General features: G+C 35.2%; 1 protein-coding gene and 1 long non-coding RNA gene across 3 annotated transcripts; one reads left to right on the plus strand and one right to left on the minus strand.

Moving 5' to 3' along the window:
- Positions 1-443: 443 nt before the first annotated feature.
- On the plus strand, positions 444-6034 carry LOC115955757 (F-box protein At5g49610-like). Of its 2 annotated transcripts, XM_031074072.1 has the most exons (3): positions 444-593; positions 1802-1842; positions 4451-6034. In XM_031074072.1, the coding sequence occupies exon 3, from the start codon at positions 4451-4453 to the stop codon at positions 5834-5836; it is 1386 nt and encodes a 461-aa protein (XP_030929932.1). In that variant the 5' UTR covers positions 444-593; positions 1802-1842; the 3' UTR covers positions 5837-6034. The 2 variants fall into 2 exon arrangements, with proteins under 2 accessions (XP_030929932.1, XP_030929931.1); XM_031074071.1 differs by lacking the exon at positions 4451-6034 and having other exon boundaries at positions 1802-3379.
- A 7892-nt stretch (positions 6035-13926) lies between these two features.
- On the minus strand, positions 13927-15053 carry LOC115954449. Its single transcript, XR_004083910.1, has 2 exons — positions 14740-15053; positions 13927-14232 (listed from the first exon to the last, which is right to left on the minus strand). It is a non-coding gene; the product is annotated as an uncharacterized LOC115954449 (long non-coding RNA).
- Between the last annotated feature and the right edge of the window lie 5438 nt (positions 15054-20491).

Raw genomic sequence — 20491 nt, forward strand, 5'->3', positions numbered from 1 at the left:
TATTCTCTCGGATGTTAAATGTTTGTCAAATGCTCTCCAATTTGTTAGATATTCTCATGTATATCGTCAAGGGAATAATGTAGCACACGCATTGACAAGAAGAGCTCTAAGTAAGCCAAATCTAACTGTCTGGATGGAAGATATACCACCAGACATTCACCATATTGTGCAGGCTGATTTAGCCAATTTTGAAGAATAATAGTAGCAAGCTTCATTCTCTTAAAAAAAAAAAAAAAAAAAAAAAAAAAAAAAAAAAAAACCTTGAAGGCCCAAACTTAACGCCCAGTCCAGGGAGGGTCCAGGCAGTCACTGATAAGTGATAAACAAAGTTACAAAACCAGCCAGGGAGGGCCCAAATAAACAAAGTTATCTTAAGTTAAGTTCTTAACAAATAAAAGCCCAAATATTTATAATTTTATACCTGATTCCTTCCTGAACCACAGAACCTGATACGGTGAGGTGAGCAGTTGAGACTTGAGAGAGGCGGAGAGCAGAGAATCAGAGAGAGGCTGAGGCAGATGAGACCAGACTGAACAGTGGAGACTGGAGACCAGAGAGAGGCGGAGAGCAGAGACTAGAGACTAGAGAGAAAGGTAAAATTTTTAGGTTTTTGATTTGTGATTGTTTTGTGGTTAATCTCTTAGACCGGATTTGTAGTTTATCTGGTCAATGATTTTGTTTAGAACCAATGTTTAATAGGATTTACCAAAATTTTTGTTTTTTTGGTTAAAAGGATGTGCCAGATTATTTTTGTAATTCATTAGAAACTAAATTTTCTACTACCTGGTTGGTTCTTTTCTAAAATTTTGGGACTTGGGGGCCTTAGGCAATTGCCTAACTCGCCTAAGGGAAGGGCCGGCCGTGAAACGAGTATTAGAGTAAGAAGTTAAATACGTTTGATTTTAGACATGAGTTTGATTAAATTTGATGAATAATTCATTAAAAGAAGCTTTAAGGTATGGGGGTACAATGGCTCTTGTTCATGTTGCATCTGTGTATCTTGATATTAGATTTAAAGTTCCTTATTCAGCTTTTTCAAGCCTTTTTTTTTTCCCACTGTGTAAAATTCCAGATTTTGTTTAGGATTAGTGTATGACTCCTTGTGTTAACACTTCACAAGTTATAAAATTTCTTTGCAATGTTGTCTACCTTGTAATTCCTTCTGTGTGTTATGATTAAAAATGTGTTACAGATATCAAAGCCTAGTTTTGGAATAATAAACAACAGAGTGTTTTTTGAAAGCCTAGGACTTTTAGATTGAAAGTTAACATCCATAGCTTTAATATTGAATTATGTTTCAATATAAATGGACTTCTCTAAGTAAAGTTACTGTGAGAATTTTTCTTTACAGAAATCTTTCTATTACAGATTTGAGTTTGTCACCTTAATAGAATTTTGGTAAATTATGGAGAACTACTTTTGAGCTGAATTTTCAGTGCTAAATGGTTTAAATGTAAGAGTCCTCTCTATGAAAATTATAACCTACCTGGATAGCCCTAAATGAATCAAACGAATTCTACAAAAGGGCTGACCTCTACTCAATTCAATTGACCTGGGATCAGCCTGAAAGATGTAGGAACCTGATGGATTTTTAAAATGTTAATTTGGAGCAAATCAAATCATAGACACTATCACACACAAATCAACAGCGATTGACATATGGTCCATTAGCGTTGTCCCCATTCATCTCACCTCACTAAGTCAATTAGTTTTATTTCTATTCTTCATTAATATTTTTGACAGAAGATTGTAGTGACAATTTATCTTATTAGTAAAATTTTCTTATTTATATCTTTTGCAGAAGCTTTCCTGTGGTGACTCTAGTCTTTGATCTAAAGAAAGATGGAAGCCATCTTTTCAAATGATGATCTTGCAATGGAAATATTATCCCGATTTTCAGCTTTGCAACTTTCGCGTTTCAAGTGTGTCTCCAAGAGGTGGAAGAACCTTATATCTGATCCATCCTTCTTACGTCTTCACCACCAAAGGTCCCAACTCAGGGGCATCACAACCCTCCTTATTCAGCAGCGTACTGATATTACTGGTGATCGTTTAAGCTGTAGGATGTCGTTTTTTACTACCTGTGGATCTTTTTTTGAAGACGACCGTCGTGTTCCAATTATGATACGAGATAGTTTTCCTGCAAGTGGAGTTGTCATAATGGGTTCCAGTAATGGACTCGTTTGTTGTAGAAGTCGTCAAACTTTGGAACAACGAATGCTAGTGATCTTCATTTGCAACCCAATTACAAGGGAATGGATTTCCCTTAGACCCACTAATTGTCATGTTGGTCACATCTTTGCATTTGCTTTCTACCCATTTGGCTCTTCATCAAACAAGGCCTCTTGTTTTAAAGTGGTGAGCATTCAGCGTCAAAAATATGACCAGAATTCTTATTCCTTCGTTATTTACTCCTCAGAAACTGGAAAATGGAAAACCTCCATGGAAGTCTGCCACTGCAAGGACGATCTTAACGAGAACAAATATATTCATATCAAAGGAAGGTTTTATTGGTTGACCAAGAAACAGAGAATAATCACTTTTGATCTGGAAGAAGAGCTGTCTGGAGTGATCATAGCACCAGGTCCGATGTTGAGATATGGCGTTCGAAATAGCGATTGCCTTGGGGATTCAGATGGATATCTTCATTACGCGTGTGTTGATGAGTCTGATCTTAGAGTATGGATGTTAAAAGATTGTCACAAACTTGATTGGGTCCTTAAGCACCAGTTGAATTTAGATCAGTTTCGTGTGGAAGGTCAAGTAATGACTGACTATCTTCAGTTCAGTATACGTCGTGTTGGGTGCCTTCCTAAGGATGATATTTTTGCACCTGGTTATTTAGCACTAGGAATTTTGACTTTCTATGATGAGGTTATTTATATGATGAGATGGGGCAGGTTGGAGTCATATAATTTTAGGAACGGAGTCCTAAAACGTCATCATATGTTACATGCCCCTTTTTTGGACCATTATAATTATGTACCTGCGACTGTACTCCCATACTTGGCTACCTTGGCAGCAAATGGTGTTCTCAAGGTGAAACAGAACTCCATTGATGATTTGATTTCAGTCCCAGCAACTGTGCTCCCATGTTCAGCTACCTCAGCAATGAGTGGCCTTCTCGGGCTAATACGTTCCTGTGGTTTTGTTGCTTCAAATTCTAGTTCTTATCAAGGAAGGCGAAAAAGAAAAAGAATCAAACCCGTAAGCTCACCACATTTCTAAACAGGTGCCCATTGAATTGGAATTATTTGTATTTCTTTTGCTTGAATTGGCAGCATCAGCCTACCAACTTAATGAAGCCTTAGGTTTTTTGGCATGTACAAAGATATTTGACTTCCTTAATCCTTACCATCTTAACTATTCAGGCATATTTGTGTTTATTGCATCAAGTGCTAAAGTTATCAACGATTGTTTTTTTCATTTTGGTATCTCATTTTTTACTAAGTGTGCGTTTAGGTCTTTCGTACGGTTGTCTTGTGTTGAATATAAATTGATGAAAACCTAAAAGGATGCTTGGTTTGGGGATAATGGCATTTGTTGATATTGTATATGGATATCCTGGCCTTAGATTAAACACTTGTCTGGGTGTTATTTGGCTGTCATATAATCTAACCAGTTATCCACTGTTTATGCCTAGTTGTGCAAAATTCTAGTACTTGCCTGTTAACCCGTTAAATTTAACGGTTTGTTAAGGAAATCTTTGTTAGCCATTTATGAGAGCACCAAATCTTGTGTTGAATTGACATTGATTGAATCATTGTTAGCCATTTATAAAATTAGTTTGTAAAATGCATAATAGAAACTTGGTGGATTGAATATCTCTTTGTGGGTCAAACAAATTTTTTAGAGTGCTGACTTGTAGGCAATTGACCTGGGAGTAGCCTAACACTGAAGATATAGAAACTTGGTGGATTTTATTTTAGACTAAAGTTATCATATATGTTATTATAGACTGAAAAAAGTTTGGCTTCAAACAAATTTAGAACTGTCTTACTTCAACCTATTATGCGGCAATTGAAGATACTATTTATGTATAGTATTAATCGCATGAGATTTTTAATGAGTCTTATGACTTGTTTAAATAATACACATAGATAGTCTTATAATTTGTCAGAAAATGGGTTTGTAAAAAATGGGTTGGGATTGTGTCCAATGCACTAATGCACTAGATACAAGCCGTGTCCGTAAAAAATAGCATCAATAAAGTTTGGGGTCAAAATTTATCCTTATAAATTAGTTAATACTTAGTTACAATTGGTCATCCCCCACACGTCTTATTTATGTTCTTTGTTAGAGAAGTCTGATGACAATTCTTTTATTTATATATATATATATATATATATATATATATATATATTATGAGGACAATTTATGTTGTTTGTAAAATTTTATTATTTACATAATTTGCAAAAGCTTGCTGGTGGTTAATTTGATCTAAAGAAAGATGGAAGCCATCTTTTCAAATGATGATCTTGCAATGGAAATATTATCCCGATTTTCAGCTTTGCAACTTTCACGTTTCAAGTGTGTCTCCAAGAGGTGGAAGAACCTTATATCTGATCCATCCTTCTTACGTCTTCACCACCAAAGGTCCCAACTCAGGGGCATCACAACCCTCCTTATTCAGCAGCGTAGTGATATTACTGGTGATCGTTTAGGATGTAGGATGTCGTTTTTTACTACCTGTGGACCTTTTTCTGAAGACGACCGTCGTGTTCCAATTATGATACGAGATAGTTTTCCTGCAAAAGGAGTTGTCATAATGGGTTCCAGTAATGGACTCGTTTGTTGTAGAAGTCGTCAAACTTTGGAACAACGAATGCTAGTGATCTTCATTTGCAACCCAATTACAAGGGAATGGATTTCCCTTAGACCCACTAATTGCCATGTTGGTCACATCTTTGCATTTGCTTTCTACCCATTTGGCTCTTCATCAAACAAGGCCTCTTGTTTTAAAGTGGTGAGCATTCAGCGTCAAAAATATGACCAGAATTCTTATTCCTTCGTTATTTACTCCTCAGAAACTGGAAAATGGAAAACCTCCATGGAAGTCTGCCACTGCGAGGACGATCTTAACGAGAACAAATATATTCATATCAAAGGAAGGTTTTATTGGTTGACCAAGAAACAGAGAATAATCACTTTTGATCTGGAAGAAGAGCTGTCTGGAGTGATCATAGCACCAGGTCCCATGTTGAGATATGGCGTTCGAAATAGCGATTGCCTTGGGGATTCAGATGGGTATCTTCATTACGCGTGTGTTGATGAGTCTGATCTTAGAGTATGGATGTTAAAAGATTGTCACAAACTTGATTGGGTCCTTAAGCACCAGTTGAATTTAGATCAGTTTCGTGTGGAAGGTCAAGTAATGACTGACTATCTTCAATTCAGTATACGTCGTGTTGGGTGCATTCCTAAGGATGATATTTTTGCACCTGGTTATTTAGCACTAGGAATTTTGACTTTCTATGATGAGGTTATTTATATGATTAGATGGGGCAGGTTGGAGTCATATAATTTTAGGAACGGAGTCCTAAAACGTCATTATATGTATCATGCCTTTTTTTTGGACCATTATAATTATGTACCTGCGACTGTGCTCCCGTACTTGGCTACCTTGGCAGCAAATGGTGTTCTAAAGGTGAAACAGAACTCCATTGATGATTTGACTTCAGTCCCAGCAACTGTGCTCCCATGTTCAACTACCTCAGCAATGAGTGGCCTTCTCGGGCTAATACGTTCCTGTGGTTTTGTTGCTTCAAATTCTAGTTCTTATCAAGGAACGCGAAAAAGAAAAAGAATCAAACCCGTAAGGTCACCACATTTATAAACAGGTGCCCACTGAATTGGAATTATCTGTATTTCTTTTGCTTGAATTGGCAGCATCAGCCTACCAACTTAATGAAGCCTTAGGTTTTTTGGCATGTACAAAGATATTTGACTTCCTTAATCCTTACCATCTTAACTATTCAGGCATATTTGTGTTTGTTGCATCAAGTGCTAAAGTTATCAACGATTGTTTTTTTCATTTTGGTATCTCATTTTTTACTAAGTGTGCGTTTAGGTCTTTCGTACGGTTGTCTTGTGTTGAATATAAATTGATGAAAACCTAAAAGGATGCTTGGTTTGGGGATAATGGCATTTGTTGATATTGTATATGGATATCCTGACCTTAGATTAAACACTTGTCTGGGTGTTATTTGGCTGTCATATAATCTAACCAGTTATCCACTGTTTATGCCTAGTTGTGCAAAATTCTAGTACTTGCCTGTTAACCCGTTAAATTTAACGATTTGTTAAGGAAATCTTTGTTAGCCATTTATGAGAGCACCAAATCTTGTGTTGAATTGACATTGATTGAATCATTGTTAGCCATTTATAAAATTAGTTTGTAAAATGCATAATAGAAACTTGGTGGATTGAATATCTCTTTGTGGGTCAAACAAATTTTTTAGAGTGCTGACTTGTAGGCAATTGACCTGGGAGTAGCCTAACCCTGAAGATATAGAAACTTGGTGGATTTTATTTTAGACTAAAGTTATCATATATGTTATTATAGACTGAAAAAAGTTTGGCTTCAAACAAATTTAGAACTGTCTTACTTCAACCTATTATGCGGCAGTTGAAGATACTATTTATGTGTAGTATTAATCGCATGAGATTTTTAATGAGTCTTATGACTTGTTTAAATAATACACATAGATAGTCTTATAATTTGTCAGAAATGGGTTTGTAAAAAATGGGTTGGGATTGTGTCCAATGCACTAATGCACTAAATACAAGCCGTGTCTGTAAAAAATAGCATCAATAAAGTTTGGGGTCAAAATTTATCCTTATAAATTAGTTAATACTTAGTTACAATTGGTCATCCCCCACACGTCTTATTTATGTTCTTTGTTAGAGAAGTCTGATGACAATTCTTTTATTTATATATATATATATATATTATAAGTATTATGAGGACAATTTATGTTGTTTGTAAAATTTTATTATTTACATAATTTGCAAAAGCTTGCTGGTGGTTAATTGGGTCTTGGAGGCAAAGACGGAGGCCATGTTTTAAAGTTATGACTAGGCAATGGAAATTTTATGCCTGACGGTCAGTTTTGGATTGAAGGTTCAAGTGCATTTTAAGAGGTGGGATACCCAAATATCTTCTTTACAGATTCACCAGCAAAGGTTCAGACTCACACACATCTTAAGCCTGTGTGTTCAACAATATTTTAAGTGTTAGGGAAATTTTACTGGGATGCGGTTTTCCATTTTCACTCATCTTCTTGATGATTATTGCATTCCAAATATAGTAAACAAGAGTTTTCCTTTAAAGATGATTGTCAATTTGTCATCATGTGTTCTTGTGCTAGACCTAAAACAGACTATTTATAAAAATAATGTTTAGCTCCCCTAAAACCTAGACCTGTCATTAGGGGTGTCCACGGGTCGGTCCGGGTTGGGTTTGTGCCCAACCCGGAATCGACCCGATGACATCGAATTTCCAACGAGAAAACCCGCCGCCGACCGCAAACACCAACGGGTCAGGTCAGATCGGAGTTGTTTGATCGGCGGTCAAATCGGTCGAAGCCGACGATGATGCCGCTGAAGATTCCATTTTGACGGCGACTGTATTTTTCACCGGATCTTCGTCGGATTTGTGCAAAAATCTCCAGATCTAAGCAAAAAAAACATTAAATTGTCACCTGATTTTTGCAAAACTCACGAGATCTAAGCAAAAATACACCAAATCATTGCCGGATTTTAGCAATACCATCGGAGTTTCGCCGAATTTGAGCAAAACCCATCATATTTTCAACGGGTTTGAGCCTTATTTGAGCAAAATCCATTAGATTGTAGCTGGATCTGAGCGTAAATGACGAGATCTCGCCAAATCCGATGGAGATTTCATGGATCTAGCTGAAATCTCGCCGGAAAATGCTATAAAGCTCGGTCGGTTCGGGTTTCTTCGGGTTGTGGGGAGAAGATCCAAGACTGATCCGCCTAGATCGAATTCTGGAGAAGAAAACTCGACACCGACTGCCAGAGTAGTCGGATCGGCTGGCAGTCGGTCTGGGTCCGGTCGAATTTATCGGATGGGTCGGGCCACCGGTTGAGTTGGACACCCCTACCTGTCATCAAGTATATCCTAACCAATCCGTAGACCTTTTCTTTGTTGACCACAAAGCTTGTCATGCCGATCACCTAACCCCACGCTTTGGTGGTGTTGTGCTTACCTTAGTAGCGCCAGTAGCTTCCGCCCATCGTCAATTCATTTTGACGGAGGAGAAGAGAGGGTGATGATGATAATTGTAGGGACTGGGATTTGGGATTGGGAGGAGTATAGGTGAATGGGAGCTTTAACTGTCAATTTTCACCTGGATTTTATATATAAAAGGAAGTGGTGTCCTAACATTCATAAGTATATTGAACTTGGAACTTAAGGGTTATGCGTACCCAAAATCCCAGTAACACGCTAGGCCTCAAATTGGGCTCACAACTTACTTGTATAATGGGCTTAGTGTTTCCTACTATGGGTAGTCATTTGCCAAGCGACTCAATGACACTTTCTAGTTCTCACGAATTCCCTTTCTTTTTCGTCTCCGGGTTGCTCTCCCTCCTGATGGTGCTAGTTCTATCACTCTTTTACTCTCTGTTTTCTCTCTAGAATTGCCAACCCTCACTTCTCATTCTATTCTCCTATTTATAGCTTGAGATGGGTGGTATTATGATTACTTCATGATCTCACTCGTGTGGATTGGGTGGTGTCCTAACATTCATGAGTATATTGAACTTGGAACTTAAGGGTTGTGCGTACCCAAAATCCCAGTAACACGCTAGGCCTCAAATTGGGCTCATAACTTACTTGTATAGTGGGCTTAGTGTTTCCTACTATGGGTAGTCCTTTGCCAAGCGACCTAATGACACCTTCTAGTTCTTACGAATTCCCTTTCTTTTTCCTCTCCGGGTTGCTCTCCCTCCTGATGGTGCTAGTTCTATCACTCTTTTACTCTTTGTTTTCTCTCTAGAATTGCCAACCACTTCTCATTCTATTCTCCTATTTATAGCTTGAGATGGATGGTGTTATGATTACTTCATGATCTCACTCGTGTGGATGGGGTCCAATCTCATCATTTCTGATAAGAAGATGCTTTGTTGGGAACGGTGGTAATGGCATTGGAACTGGTTCCAGCCTCCAAAAGACTACTCGGCAGTGATACTCCCCAAGGCAATACCAGGCTGCCGAGAACATAGGCTGTTCTCGACAAGCACATTCCTGATCCAGTTATAATCGATCGGCATGGGCTTTTTCTTGATACGTTCAGGACAAGATGGACCTATTATGGTATTTGGGCTCAATTGGGCCTTAAAGTGTGCTTGGACCAAGGCCAAAGGTCCAATGGGCATAGGATTATGTACTGTTCCATAAGGCCAGGGCCCAAAGTTCAATGGGCCCGGGATCATACCCGTACAAGGGTTTATGTCATGCTTTAGATTTATGAGTCCACCGTGTGGATAAATTTGGATTCTCCAATTTATAGGGTTTGATATTTGGATTGGCTTCATTAATAATGGAGCAATTTGTAAGTTCCATGATTAAGAATAGATTTGGGATGATAATTTACAAACACCACTTTACATTCTAAATAACCAACTTCCCACTTTTCAGTCCTAGCAACTATGCTCCCATGTTCAGCTACCTCAGCAATGAGTGGCCTTCTCAGGCTAAAATGTTCCTGTGGTTTTGTTGCTTCAAATTCTAGTTCTTATCAAGGAAGGCGAAAAAGAAAAAGAATCATAAGCGGGGTATCATATCTACTCAAATCGTCAGATTTCTGCCTCAGTCCCTTGTAAAGATCGGGGTACATTATCTTTGCTTCACTCCCCTGATCTACCATGACCCTCTTTACTAAGAAACCTCCAATTTGGGAAGTCACAACTAAAGCATCCTCGTGCGGTTGAGACGTTCCTTCCAAATCTGCTTCACTAAAGGTGATCCGCACGGAGGCCCTCCGGGGCATCTTATCAAGTCGGTTTGAGGCCTCTACTTCAGATGGGGATACCACGCTAAGTACTCCACTCCAGCTATTCAAGCTTACGCCCCGAGAGGTTGCATGAATGACCTCGATCATTCCCAAAGGAGGTGGGAGAGCTCGATTGTTTCGACTTCCTGATCCTTGACCTACATTTGCTCCTTCCTGACCGACCAAGAACTCCTTGAGATGCTCGGCCTTCACCAACTGCTCCAGGTGATCCTTCAGCACACGGCATTACTCGGTAGTGTGCCCTTTCTCTCCGTGGTACGTGCAATATAAGCTTTGGTTCCTTCTCGTAGGGTCTCCACCCATCTCTCCCGACTATTGGAAATAAGGCTCATTCTTGATGCGCTCCGGGATTTTTGGGACTCATTACGGGTTTTACCCTTTTACAAACATATACGTTTTTTTTTTTTTTTTTTTTGAAGGAACATATATGTTATACTTAGGGTCTGTTTGAATACTACTTCTTACTGAAAATTGAAAACACTGTAGCAAAATAATTTTTAAATGTGTGAATAGTGCTGTGGAACCCAGTTTTAAGGAAAAATTTGCTGAAATCCATACTTGTGGGTCCCATGAACAATGCACGGGACCCACTGTTTAAAACGCAAACACAGACGTAGCCATTTTCCAAACTAACACTTAGGGTATGTTTGGTAACTATTTTTTCCCCTTATTTTCTGTTTTCAAAAATAATTTTCTATTTTTGAGACTAAAAAACTTGTTTGGCAACTCAAAATGGACAAAAAACAAAAATTGTTCTCAAAACTCAATTTATGAAGGAAATTGAAAACATGCAAAAGACCGTTTTCAGTTTCTATTTTTCAAAAATCAATGAAAACACACATTTAATTTAATAAATCTGTCTCATTTAATGAATTAACATTAGAGTTCAAATCCTAGTAACAACTTATTTTAGTATTTTCTATTTTTTTCTTCAAAAAACTATCTTTTAAATTTCAACTAACTAAACATGTTTTTGATTTCAAAAATATGAGAAAATTGTTTTTTTTTTTTTTCATATTTCCAAAAACAAGTTTTTGAAAATAGAAAACAAAAACTGTTACCAAACATAGCTATAGAGTTTAAAAAAATTTTAGAAATTTTTTATGCAAAAAATAAAAAAGTAATTAATTTTTTTAGAATTTGTTAGGCCCTATTTGGCATGTTAGTTCTAACACAATAACTCACATTTTAAACAACATTACACACTTTTTTACCTGAATAGAATGAGATTTAGCGTGTTTGAATGAATGTGAGATTTAGTGCGGCAGTTCCTACTCTTTTCAGTTGCAAAAATATGATGTGGCGGGTTAATATTGGAGGCGTAAAAATTTACGTCAGTATAGAATTTATTCCATTGTCAGTGATTCAGTGATATTAAATGTAGATACAGGTCACGGGTGCAGCAACAGACTTGAAATGCAGTTAGTTGTAGGATTCACATCTCATGCAATACCTAGGGTATTGCACGGGGTGCAATAGTTCTAATATCAACCATTGATCTAATCCAATGGTCGTAAAGGATTGCCACGTCATCGATCCGTGTCTCATTATTTTTTTTCTCCACTTTCTCCCACTTCACTTCTCTTTCTCTTTCTCTTTCACTTCCTCTTTCAGATTCACCAAATTTCAAAAAATTTCTCTCTTCCGCCAAACCTTGCCGTACGTGGGACACCGGCGTCGAATCTCCATGATCATGGCTACAAATGGAAGCTTCTGAGGCCCACACGACCACCACCAGCGGTGCTTGCCGGCCTGACCTTCTCCTCTCCCAACGTCTCCCTGTATTCTCGTTTTCTCAAGTCCAGCTGTGGCCAAGCTTCTGGTTGCCCCTTCTCTGGCAGTGCTTCTCAGCGGCATCACCAACGTTGGTGGCCGTCGGGTCCTCATTTTCTCCTTAATTTATTTTCTCTTTATGTTTGCTTTTAAACATGTCTGAAACCCATGTTTTTTTTTTTTTTTTGATTAGTTTGATATTGGGTTTTCTTGATGCATGTAAAGTCTGGTGATTTTTCTTGGGTTGGATTTTTTGGGTATGACAGAATGTTCAATTGGCAATACCCCCATGTTCTATTTTATTTAACGTTGATCTAGGAAATGCGTAGAAGATGTTTGTGAAAATGTCTATTAGAAACTTTGAAGTAATGTTAAGCTCACTGATGATAAAAATAATTGGGGGGTTTTTGTCAATTTCTGTTGTTTTGGTATGTAGGTTTTTTTTTCCTCTTGTTTGCTTACCGATTTTGGGGTAAAAGGGATGAGATTTACTCTTCTAATAATGTGACTTCATTTGTTTATTAGATATTCATATTTCTGTTGGATATGTGCATACTTGTTTATTTTCTTTTATAGAGTTCTATTATCTTCTATTGGTCTTTTTCTGTCTGAATTCCCCTGTTATTAGCTAGTATTTTTTTTTCTTTTTTGGTTAGTAATGTGCACAAATATTGTCTTTACATTCTTGCATTTGGGTTTCCTTTAGTTGCAGAGAAAAGTTAAAGATAACTAGCACCTTATGCACGGTCAAATGTTAGACACTTTTTTACCACTCAATGATTCAATAGCTCATAAAAATTATTTCAATGTTCACGTGTTTGAAATTTTGTCTATTTTTTCTGTATTGTGCAACAGTGAGAGCAACAAGAACATTTCACTAATACCTCTGTCTTGTTCTTGTTTCCTTTGTTTTCTTTGGATTTTAGACTTTTCATGACTGTATAGCCTAGGAAATGAAATAAAAACTTCTTTTCAGTTAGCTTACTGCTACATATATGGCCTTTTTTTTTTTTTCTCTTGAACATATAGTATAGGTCAAAGAGTTTCTAGATAATTTTTGCGAAATGCACCCACAAAGAGATGGAAATCAAAATTTTGGTTTTTGTGTTAAAAGGATTTTCCAATGGTTAAAATAAAGTTGTTGGTCACATTGTGATTTTTATTTCCCTAAATTCTTGTATATACAAATGAACAACATGCTTGTTGAAATTCCATTTTGAATACATGGGTGGAAGTAAAAGGGGCTCTTTGTCAATAGTAGAACAACAAATCTCTTTAAGAACTGGAAATATTTATACTAGCAAAACCTATGGAGGGGTGGGGGAAGTTGTAATTCCAAGATTTGTTAAATATATGTAAAAGTTAAAAATAAATAAATAATGCTTTTAGATTGGAACATTGAAAGCCACTGAGGTTATGTAGGCTTCTTTAAATTTAAAAGGTTTACTTTGCTTATGTCTATGCATGTGATGTGTGGCTTAGTTATAAACTTATAATTACATTCGTATTGTACAGTCAAGAATCTGGAGGCACACTAGCTGGAACTTTATGAGCAGGCAGGAGGCACACTAGCTGGAACTTAATGAGCAGGTCATGCCACTTACGGTTGTCAAAGACCTTCTTCTTTTTTTCTTTTGTGGGAATTTTGTATTATGAATTTATGATGATGGGAAGATTTGTTTCTTGTTAACAAAGTGTATATTTCAACAAAACTGTTGTTATATGGCCTTGTGGTCAAAGCCACATTCTAATAAAGTTCTGTTCATTTTTAGATCAAATTCATTTCTTGTCAACTCTCTTGAATTGAATTTTGATTGTAAAATTGGCCAAGCATTCTTTGAAGACTCTTGATATGTATTCCTTGTTTTCAAAAGAATAAAGAGTCAAGTAAACACTTCAATATAATTTGTGTTTTTGAGTCATCGTCAATATTAGTACTTGCATTAAGAAAGCTTATAACACAAATAAAATTGTATACATTACATATATTTGTCAACACAAAATCAGCTATAATATGAAGATGCAAAAACTTGTTCAGCTATTCAATTCCGTAGCAACAACAGGATGCAAAAACACAACACCCTGGCCAGAACAAGTCCCTTTCATTCTATTTTTTTTTCCCCGTTTGCAGAAGATACATGCTGATAAATACAAGATACATTATTGTTGACAAAGCCATTAGTTGATTCTTGGATTCCCCATAGTCAAGATTGGAAATGGAATTGGCCAATTGAAATTGGAAAAACAAGAACTTGACAGTCTTCTTGGTGTAGGAAGTGAAACGAATCAACCGTTAACTCTGTTCATCACCTTAGCTAGAGCCTAGATCCCTCTCTTGTTAGCTATGAAATGAAAAGAATCAACCTATTGGGGGAGCATCCTGGTGCATTTCACAATCTGATGACCTCCCTCAAGACTGCACAATATGCATATAAATTAGCTTAACTTCAAAGTTTCAAATAGATTTTTTGACAAACATCTTCCGTGCATTTCCAAATCAACTTTAAAATAAAATAAACATGATAGTAACAAACTAAGATAATGAGAGAAAACTATAAAATATAACAAACTAAGACAATGAGAAAAAACTGATACACCGTGATAAATTCCAATTTCAGAAATTATTATTAAGCTAAGAAGCATAGTAATGTTTCAATGAAAGAAACTAAGAAATTTGAGATAAGTGGGTCAAGCTTCAGCCAAGAAACATTACTTCAAAGTTTCTAATAGACATTTTCACAAAATCTTCTACGCATTTCCAAGATCAACATTAAAATAAAAAAGAACATGGGGTTCTTGCCAATTGAACATTCTGCCATACCCAATATCAAACTAATCAAAAAAAAAAAACATGGGTTTCAGACTTTCAGTCATGTTTAAAAGCAAACATAAAGAGAAAATAAATTAAGGAGAAAATGAGGACCCGACGGCCACCAACGTTGGTGATGCCGCTGAGAAGCACTGCCAGAGAAGGGGCAACCAGAAGCTTGGCCACAGCTGGACTTGAGAAAACGAGAATACAGGGAGACGTTGGGAGAGGAGAAGGTCAGGCCGGCAAGCACCGCTGGTGGTGGTCGTGTGGGCCTCAGAAGCTTCCATTCGTAGCCATGATCATGGAGATTCGACGCCGGTGTCCCACGTACGGCAAGGTTTGGCGGAAGAGAGAAATTTTTTGAAATTTGGTGAATCTGAAAGAGGAAGTGAAAGAGAAAGAGAAAGAGAAGTGAAGTGGGAGAAAATGGAGAAAAAAAATAATGAGACACGGATCGATGACGTGGCAATCGTTTACGACCATTGGATTAGATCAATGGTTGATATTAGAACTACTGCACCCCGTACAATACCCCGTTCAATGGTTGATATTAAAGTTGAAAGTCTGTTGTGCATGACGCACGGTACACGATGTGCGTTCAGATTCGATAGTCCTGTTCCCAAAAAAGTAAAAAATAAAAAATAAAACCCTGAGATAGAGGCGTCGGTGACTCATCCAATCTATCAAATCTGAACTCTTCCTATTGATAGCCCTGTCCCAAAAAAGTAAAAAATAAAAAATAAAACCCTCAGAGAGAGGCGTCGGTGACTCATCCAATCTATCAAATCTGAACTCTACCTATTGATAGCCCTGTCCCAAAAAAGTAAAAAATAAAAAATAAAACCCTGAGAGAGAGGCGTCGGTGACTCATCCAATCTATCAAATCTGAACTCTCTCTATTGATAGCCGTTCTGCCTCTAAAAGATCAGAAAAGATCGACCTCGATGGAGCTGTTCTGTTGGGAGCGCGACATGGATTTCATTAAATCTTCCGGGTAATGATTTTTCTTCTATTGTCCTATTTTTCTTTTTTCAGTTTAGGTTTTTATTTATTTATTTATTTATTATATATGTTTTTTTCTTTCTCATCGAGGAATCTTATCTCGGATTTATACTTCCTAACTATTAAAATCTGATCTAATCTTTTCCAAGCACAGAATTTTATATGAAAATTATAATTAAAGCCAACTATTTAAGGTTGAATATTGTGTTGCCTCCTCTTATTTTAAACCGTTTGAGTTGATTATAACCAAAAAGGAGGGCTTGTATTTTATATGGGCGACGACTGATTTTGATATGGGTGCTTGGAATGTTGATGTGAGAAAGCCATAAGTGGATTACATTTTGGAATTAAGGATAAAGAGAAAGACACATTCTAATTAATTATTGATGAGATTAGTTTTTTTTTTTCCAATAGATATAGAAACTCAGCTAAAGGCAATTAAATCTTGATAAATGTAATTGTGTTTAGCCAATTTTTCTTTGTTTGGTCATGTTCTTTTTTACGATGATACTAATAAATAATTTCCTTTCATTGAAATAATGAAATGGGTATTTCACTTTTGGGAGTCAGTATTTTGGTTATGACAACAAGGTTGAGGAAGTATTTAGAAGGTTATTTGAATTTCTATACTTTTAGAATATTAATGTATTTTATGCTTTAAATTATCATCTATAGATTTCAAAATCATTTAATCAGTTTAATTTCACTCAATTAGAAACTAATTATAGGACAAAAAATATTATAAAATATGAATTAAGAAGATAGAGTTTCAAAGTATTAAGTAATATTGTGGAAAAATATAAATATTAGGGGAAAAAGCACTTTCTCCCTTTTATGTTTAGAGTAGTTCACAATTTCCCTCTTTATCTTTGAAACCAACTAATTTCTCTCTCTAATATTTGAAAAATAAGCAAATACCTCCAATTTGTTATTTTATTAATTAAATCTAACGACAATTTTTGAAGAAATTTTTAGTTGAACACTATAAAAAAGAGAAAAAGTTGAAGACTGCACTTTTGTTTTCTTAGATTGCATTTGTAATCATTGTAATTTCATTGGATTCAACGGAAAAAGTAGCGAATTTGAAATATTTGCTAATTTCCCAAACATAAAGAAAGAAATTGATTAGTTTCAAAAATAAGGGGAAAATTATGAACTACCCCAAACATAAAGTGGGGGGGGGGGGAATGTTTTTTCCTCTAAATATTATATAACAAAATGAGTATTACATATAAGTATTAGAAAACATAAAAATCATTTCAAAGGAAATTGCCAAGTATCAATGCATAGTGTGGGACATCATCTAGTTGGTATCCTAAGTCACTGGCCAATGGCGATTTTACCTTTTAGCCCTTAATACATATCTAGTCTGTATCCTCAATCACTGGCCAATGCCGATGTCACCTTTTAGCCCTTAATACATATCTAGTCGGTATCCTCAATCACTGGCCAATGTCCATTTCACCTTTTAGCCCTTAACACGGGAGTTGATTGACCAAAAAACCTTCAACAGCTTACCTACAATATTTATGTATTTTTTATGCTTACCAGAATTAAAACTTTTTAACAGGGCCAACATGTACCACCATGTATAAACTTCCCAATCTAAGAACTAGTTCATGGATAAAACCGAGTTCTGCTCTGCTGTTTCATCTTAGTCCAAACATGATTAGGATCTAGTGCAATACCCTAGATCTCACTATTCTCACACAATTTTTTTACTTCATTTTTTAACTTTTACTTTTTCTAAACTTTTTTTTTTAATAGTTACAATACCATAACTATTTCACTTAATCTCAATCTGTCTAAATAAGAAAATAGAACTCTAAATATTTTTATATTACAAAATCTCATGTAGTGGTTGCATCCATTGTTAGAGAAATAGAGCCTTAACGAATATGAATCCTTTGTATCACATTTTGTTCCACTAATCAGAACTTTTTATGTATTTGTTTGACCTTCCTGATAAAATAATCAAAGCTTAAAATAGAAAAAAAAAAAAAAAAATCAAATACTTAGCAAGATGTGATTGGCGGAACACAAAAAGTAGTATAGATAATTTGTATTCACCCGTAAACGTTGAGCTTTTCTTATAATTTGTATAGACAAGAAGGATCGTTGCATGGTTTACACTTCTCCGTTATTGTCATCAACATCTAGGTTGCGTTGGGAGTAAATCTTCATCATTGTCATATTGATTGAATTGAATATCCTTAGTTACACGCTCCCGAATAAAATCATGAATCGCCCTAGTACCCAGAATAAATTTCACTTATGTTAACATAATCGTGGTCAATCCTGTATTTCAATTAACATGAAGTCCATATCTCTTTGTATTAGTGATAGATGAGCTCACTAAATTGAATTAAGAGGAAATCCCTTGGTTACACTTTTTGCAAATGATATAGTTTTAGTGAATGAAATTAGAAGTGGAGTTGATGCCAAATTAGAAATTTGGCAAAACGTCATAGAATCTAAAAAGTTTTCGTTTAGGTAGAACCATAACAAAGTACATGAAATGTAGGTTTAGTAAATAAAGAAACCGTGATGAATGGGTGATAAGACTTGATGGCGAAGAGAAACTAAAGAGCGAGAATTGTCGAAATCTTGGATTAATAATCCATAAATATTGAAAGATTTAAGAGAATGTGAATCATAGGATAACAACAAGGTGGATGAAGAGGAGAAGTGCATTAAGAGTATTGTTTGATCGTAGAATACCTATTATTAAGTTAAAGGAAAATTTTTATAAATCTGTTATATGACTAGATATGCTCTATAGTACCAAATGTTGAGTTGTTAAAAAATGTCATATTCAAATAAAATGAGTGTAGATGAAATGAGAATGTTAAAATGGATAAATGGGAATACACGAAAAGATAGAATTTGAAATGAGGAAATCCTCTCAAAGATAGGACCCCTATTGATGTAACAATGAGAGAGGGTTGCTTGGACGATTTGGTCATGTTCAAAAGAGAACGATTAATTAAATTGTAAGAAAAAATGAATTGATCCAAATTAAGAGAACAAAAGGAGGTAGGGGAATGCCAAATTTAACATTAGTGGAAGTAATAGAAATGATATATCAATTAAAGAAGTAATAGGGAGAGTGACTTTAGATAGAATAGAATAGAGAAAGAATATATGTGGCTGACCCAAACTGAATATATGTGGCTGACCCAAACTAACATATCTAGTATCGATAGCAAACCTGGGGCGAATCTACATTTGGGCCAAAGGAGGCCATGTGGCCCGACCTCTGCAACCTTTATTATTTTGCAAGATTAAAATTCTTAGGAGAATAACTTTCCAAATAGATATTGTATCCCCAAAAAATACTATTCTTTTAAGGTACGTACTTTAAAAAAAATTAAAATTTTGTAGTATCTCATAAAAAATAACAAAATAACAAATAGAATATAAAAATTTTCTATGCCTGAGTGCTAATAAATATAAAAATTTTCTAAAAGCTCCACTTAAATGTACTACTTTCGTGAAAATAATGAATGAAACTTCATAAGTGATTATAACACAATCATATTCAAGGTACGCGGCTAAGGAAAATTTATTGTTAAATCTAAAATAAAACATTTATTTCATATGATATATATATATATATATATAAATTCTTTTTATTAAGTAAGTGAAGAAATTTATTAACAAAATAGCAAATTCCCCCGGTACACAAGAACCGTGCTGAGAGTATAGAATAATTACAATTGACAAGAAATTTAATATGCTTTATTTTTATAATTTTCTTGAGTACTCAAATATTATTTTCTTCAATTTTTTGTTATTTTTCTTATTTTGTTGTTATTTAAAAAAAAATGCGATAGGAAAAAGTGTAAATTCACATGAGATATGAGTTGAAAAGAAAATCTGAGTTTTTTTTTTTTTTTTTTTGGATTGATTAGAATGGCAGTTTACCAAATCATTCTTTTTTGGTGTATGGCTTTGTTATTTTGAATCAAATAATTTTGGGTCAATAAAGTAAAAATTATCTCATACAAAACTAAAAATATTGTGTGAAAGATAGTATCTCAACAATACTTACTACATTGAGAATTTTGAAAAATAAATTAAATTAAGATTTTTCTTATAATTTTGGTTTAGTTATCTCTCACAAATTATGAAAATTTTACTCATATTTTTAAGTAAGTAGCAAACACATACATAACTACATACGAGAGTAAAGTGTGTGATGTGTTTATCCTCGAGGTTGACCCTTCTAAGCAGGGGCGGAGCTACACTTAGCAATGGGGGGGGCGGGGGGGGGGGGCATATTTTGCAATTGTTTAAAATATTAGACCTTAAAATCAATATTTGGCCCCTCCCAAAAATAAGAGCTGGCCCCTACAAAAAAGAATTGAACAACTAATTGTTGGGTTCCAAAAAATAGTTGTTAGAAACAACAAACTATCCACCTTGTAACATAAATGGTTATTTCTTTCAAATTTTTAGTTTTTTCCTCTCTTAATTGGTAAGTTTTGTTTGTTGAGTTCAAATAGTAAGTTTTTAATAAAATAAATTTCTCTTAGAGTTATTTTATTTGGGACTAAGTCTTTTTGTTGTTTTTGTTAAGTTTCAAATTGTTCGTTAATATTTAATTAGTTAGTCACAAAGCATCAAATGAAAAAAAAACTACATTGACGACATGTAATGTTAGGGAGTGACAATACTTAAAAAACAATTTTCTCTTGGACACACACAAACACACACATATATAATTTTTATATTTAATTTTCAATTTGGGACTAAGCCTTTTATTGTTATTATTGTTGTTAAGTTTCCAATTGTTTTTCAATGCTTGATCTAGACTAAACATGTTGAAAGAAAAAAAAAGTAAAGAATAATTTAATGT

This window comes from Quercus lobata, chromosome 8 (assembly GCF_001633185.2).
Source record: "Quercus lobata isolate SW786 chromosome 8, ValleyOak3.0 Primary Assembly, whole genome shotgun sequence".
In the NCBI taxonomy this organism is placed as follows: Eukaryota; Viridiplantae; Streptophyta; class Magnoliopsida; order Fagales; family Fagaceae; genus Quercus; species Quercus lobata.

Excerpts from the sequence above, each read along its gene's own strand:
- LOC115955757 (XM_031074072.1), top strand. The coding sequence starts at position 4,451 with ATGGAAGCCATCTTTTCAAATGATGATCTTGCAATGGAAATATTATCC.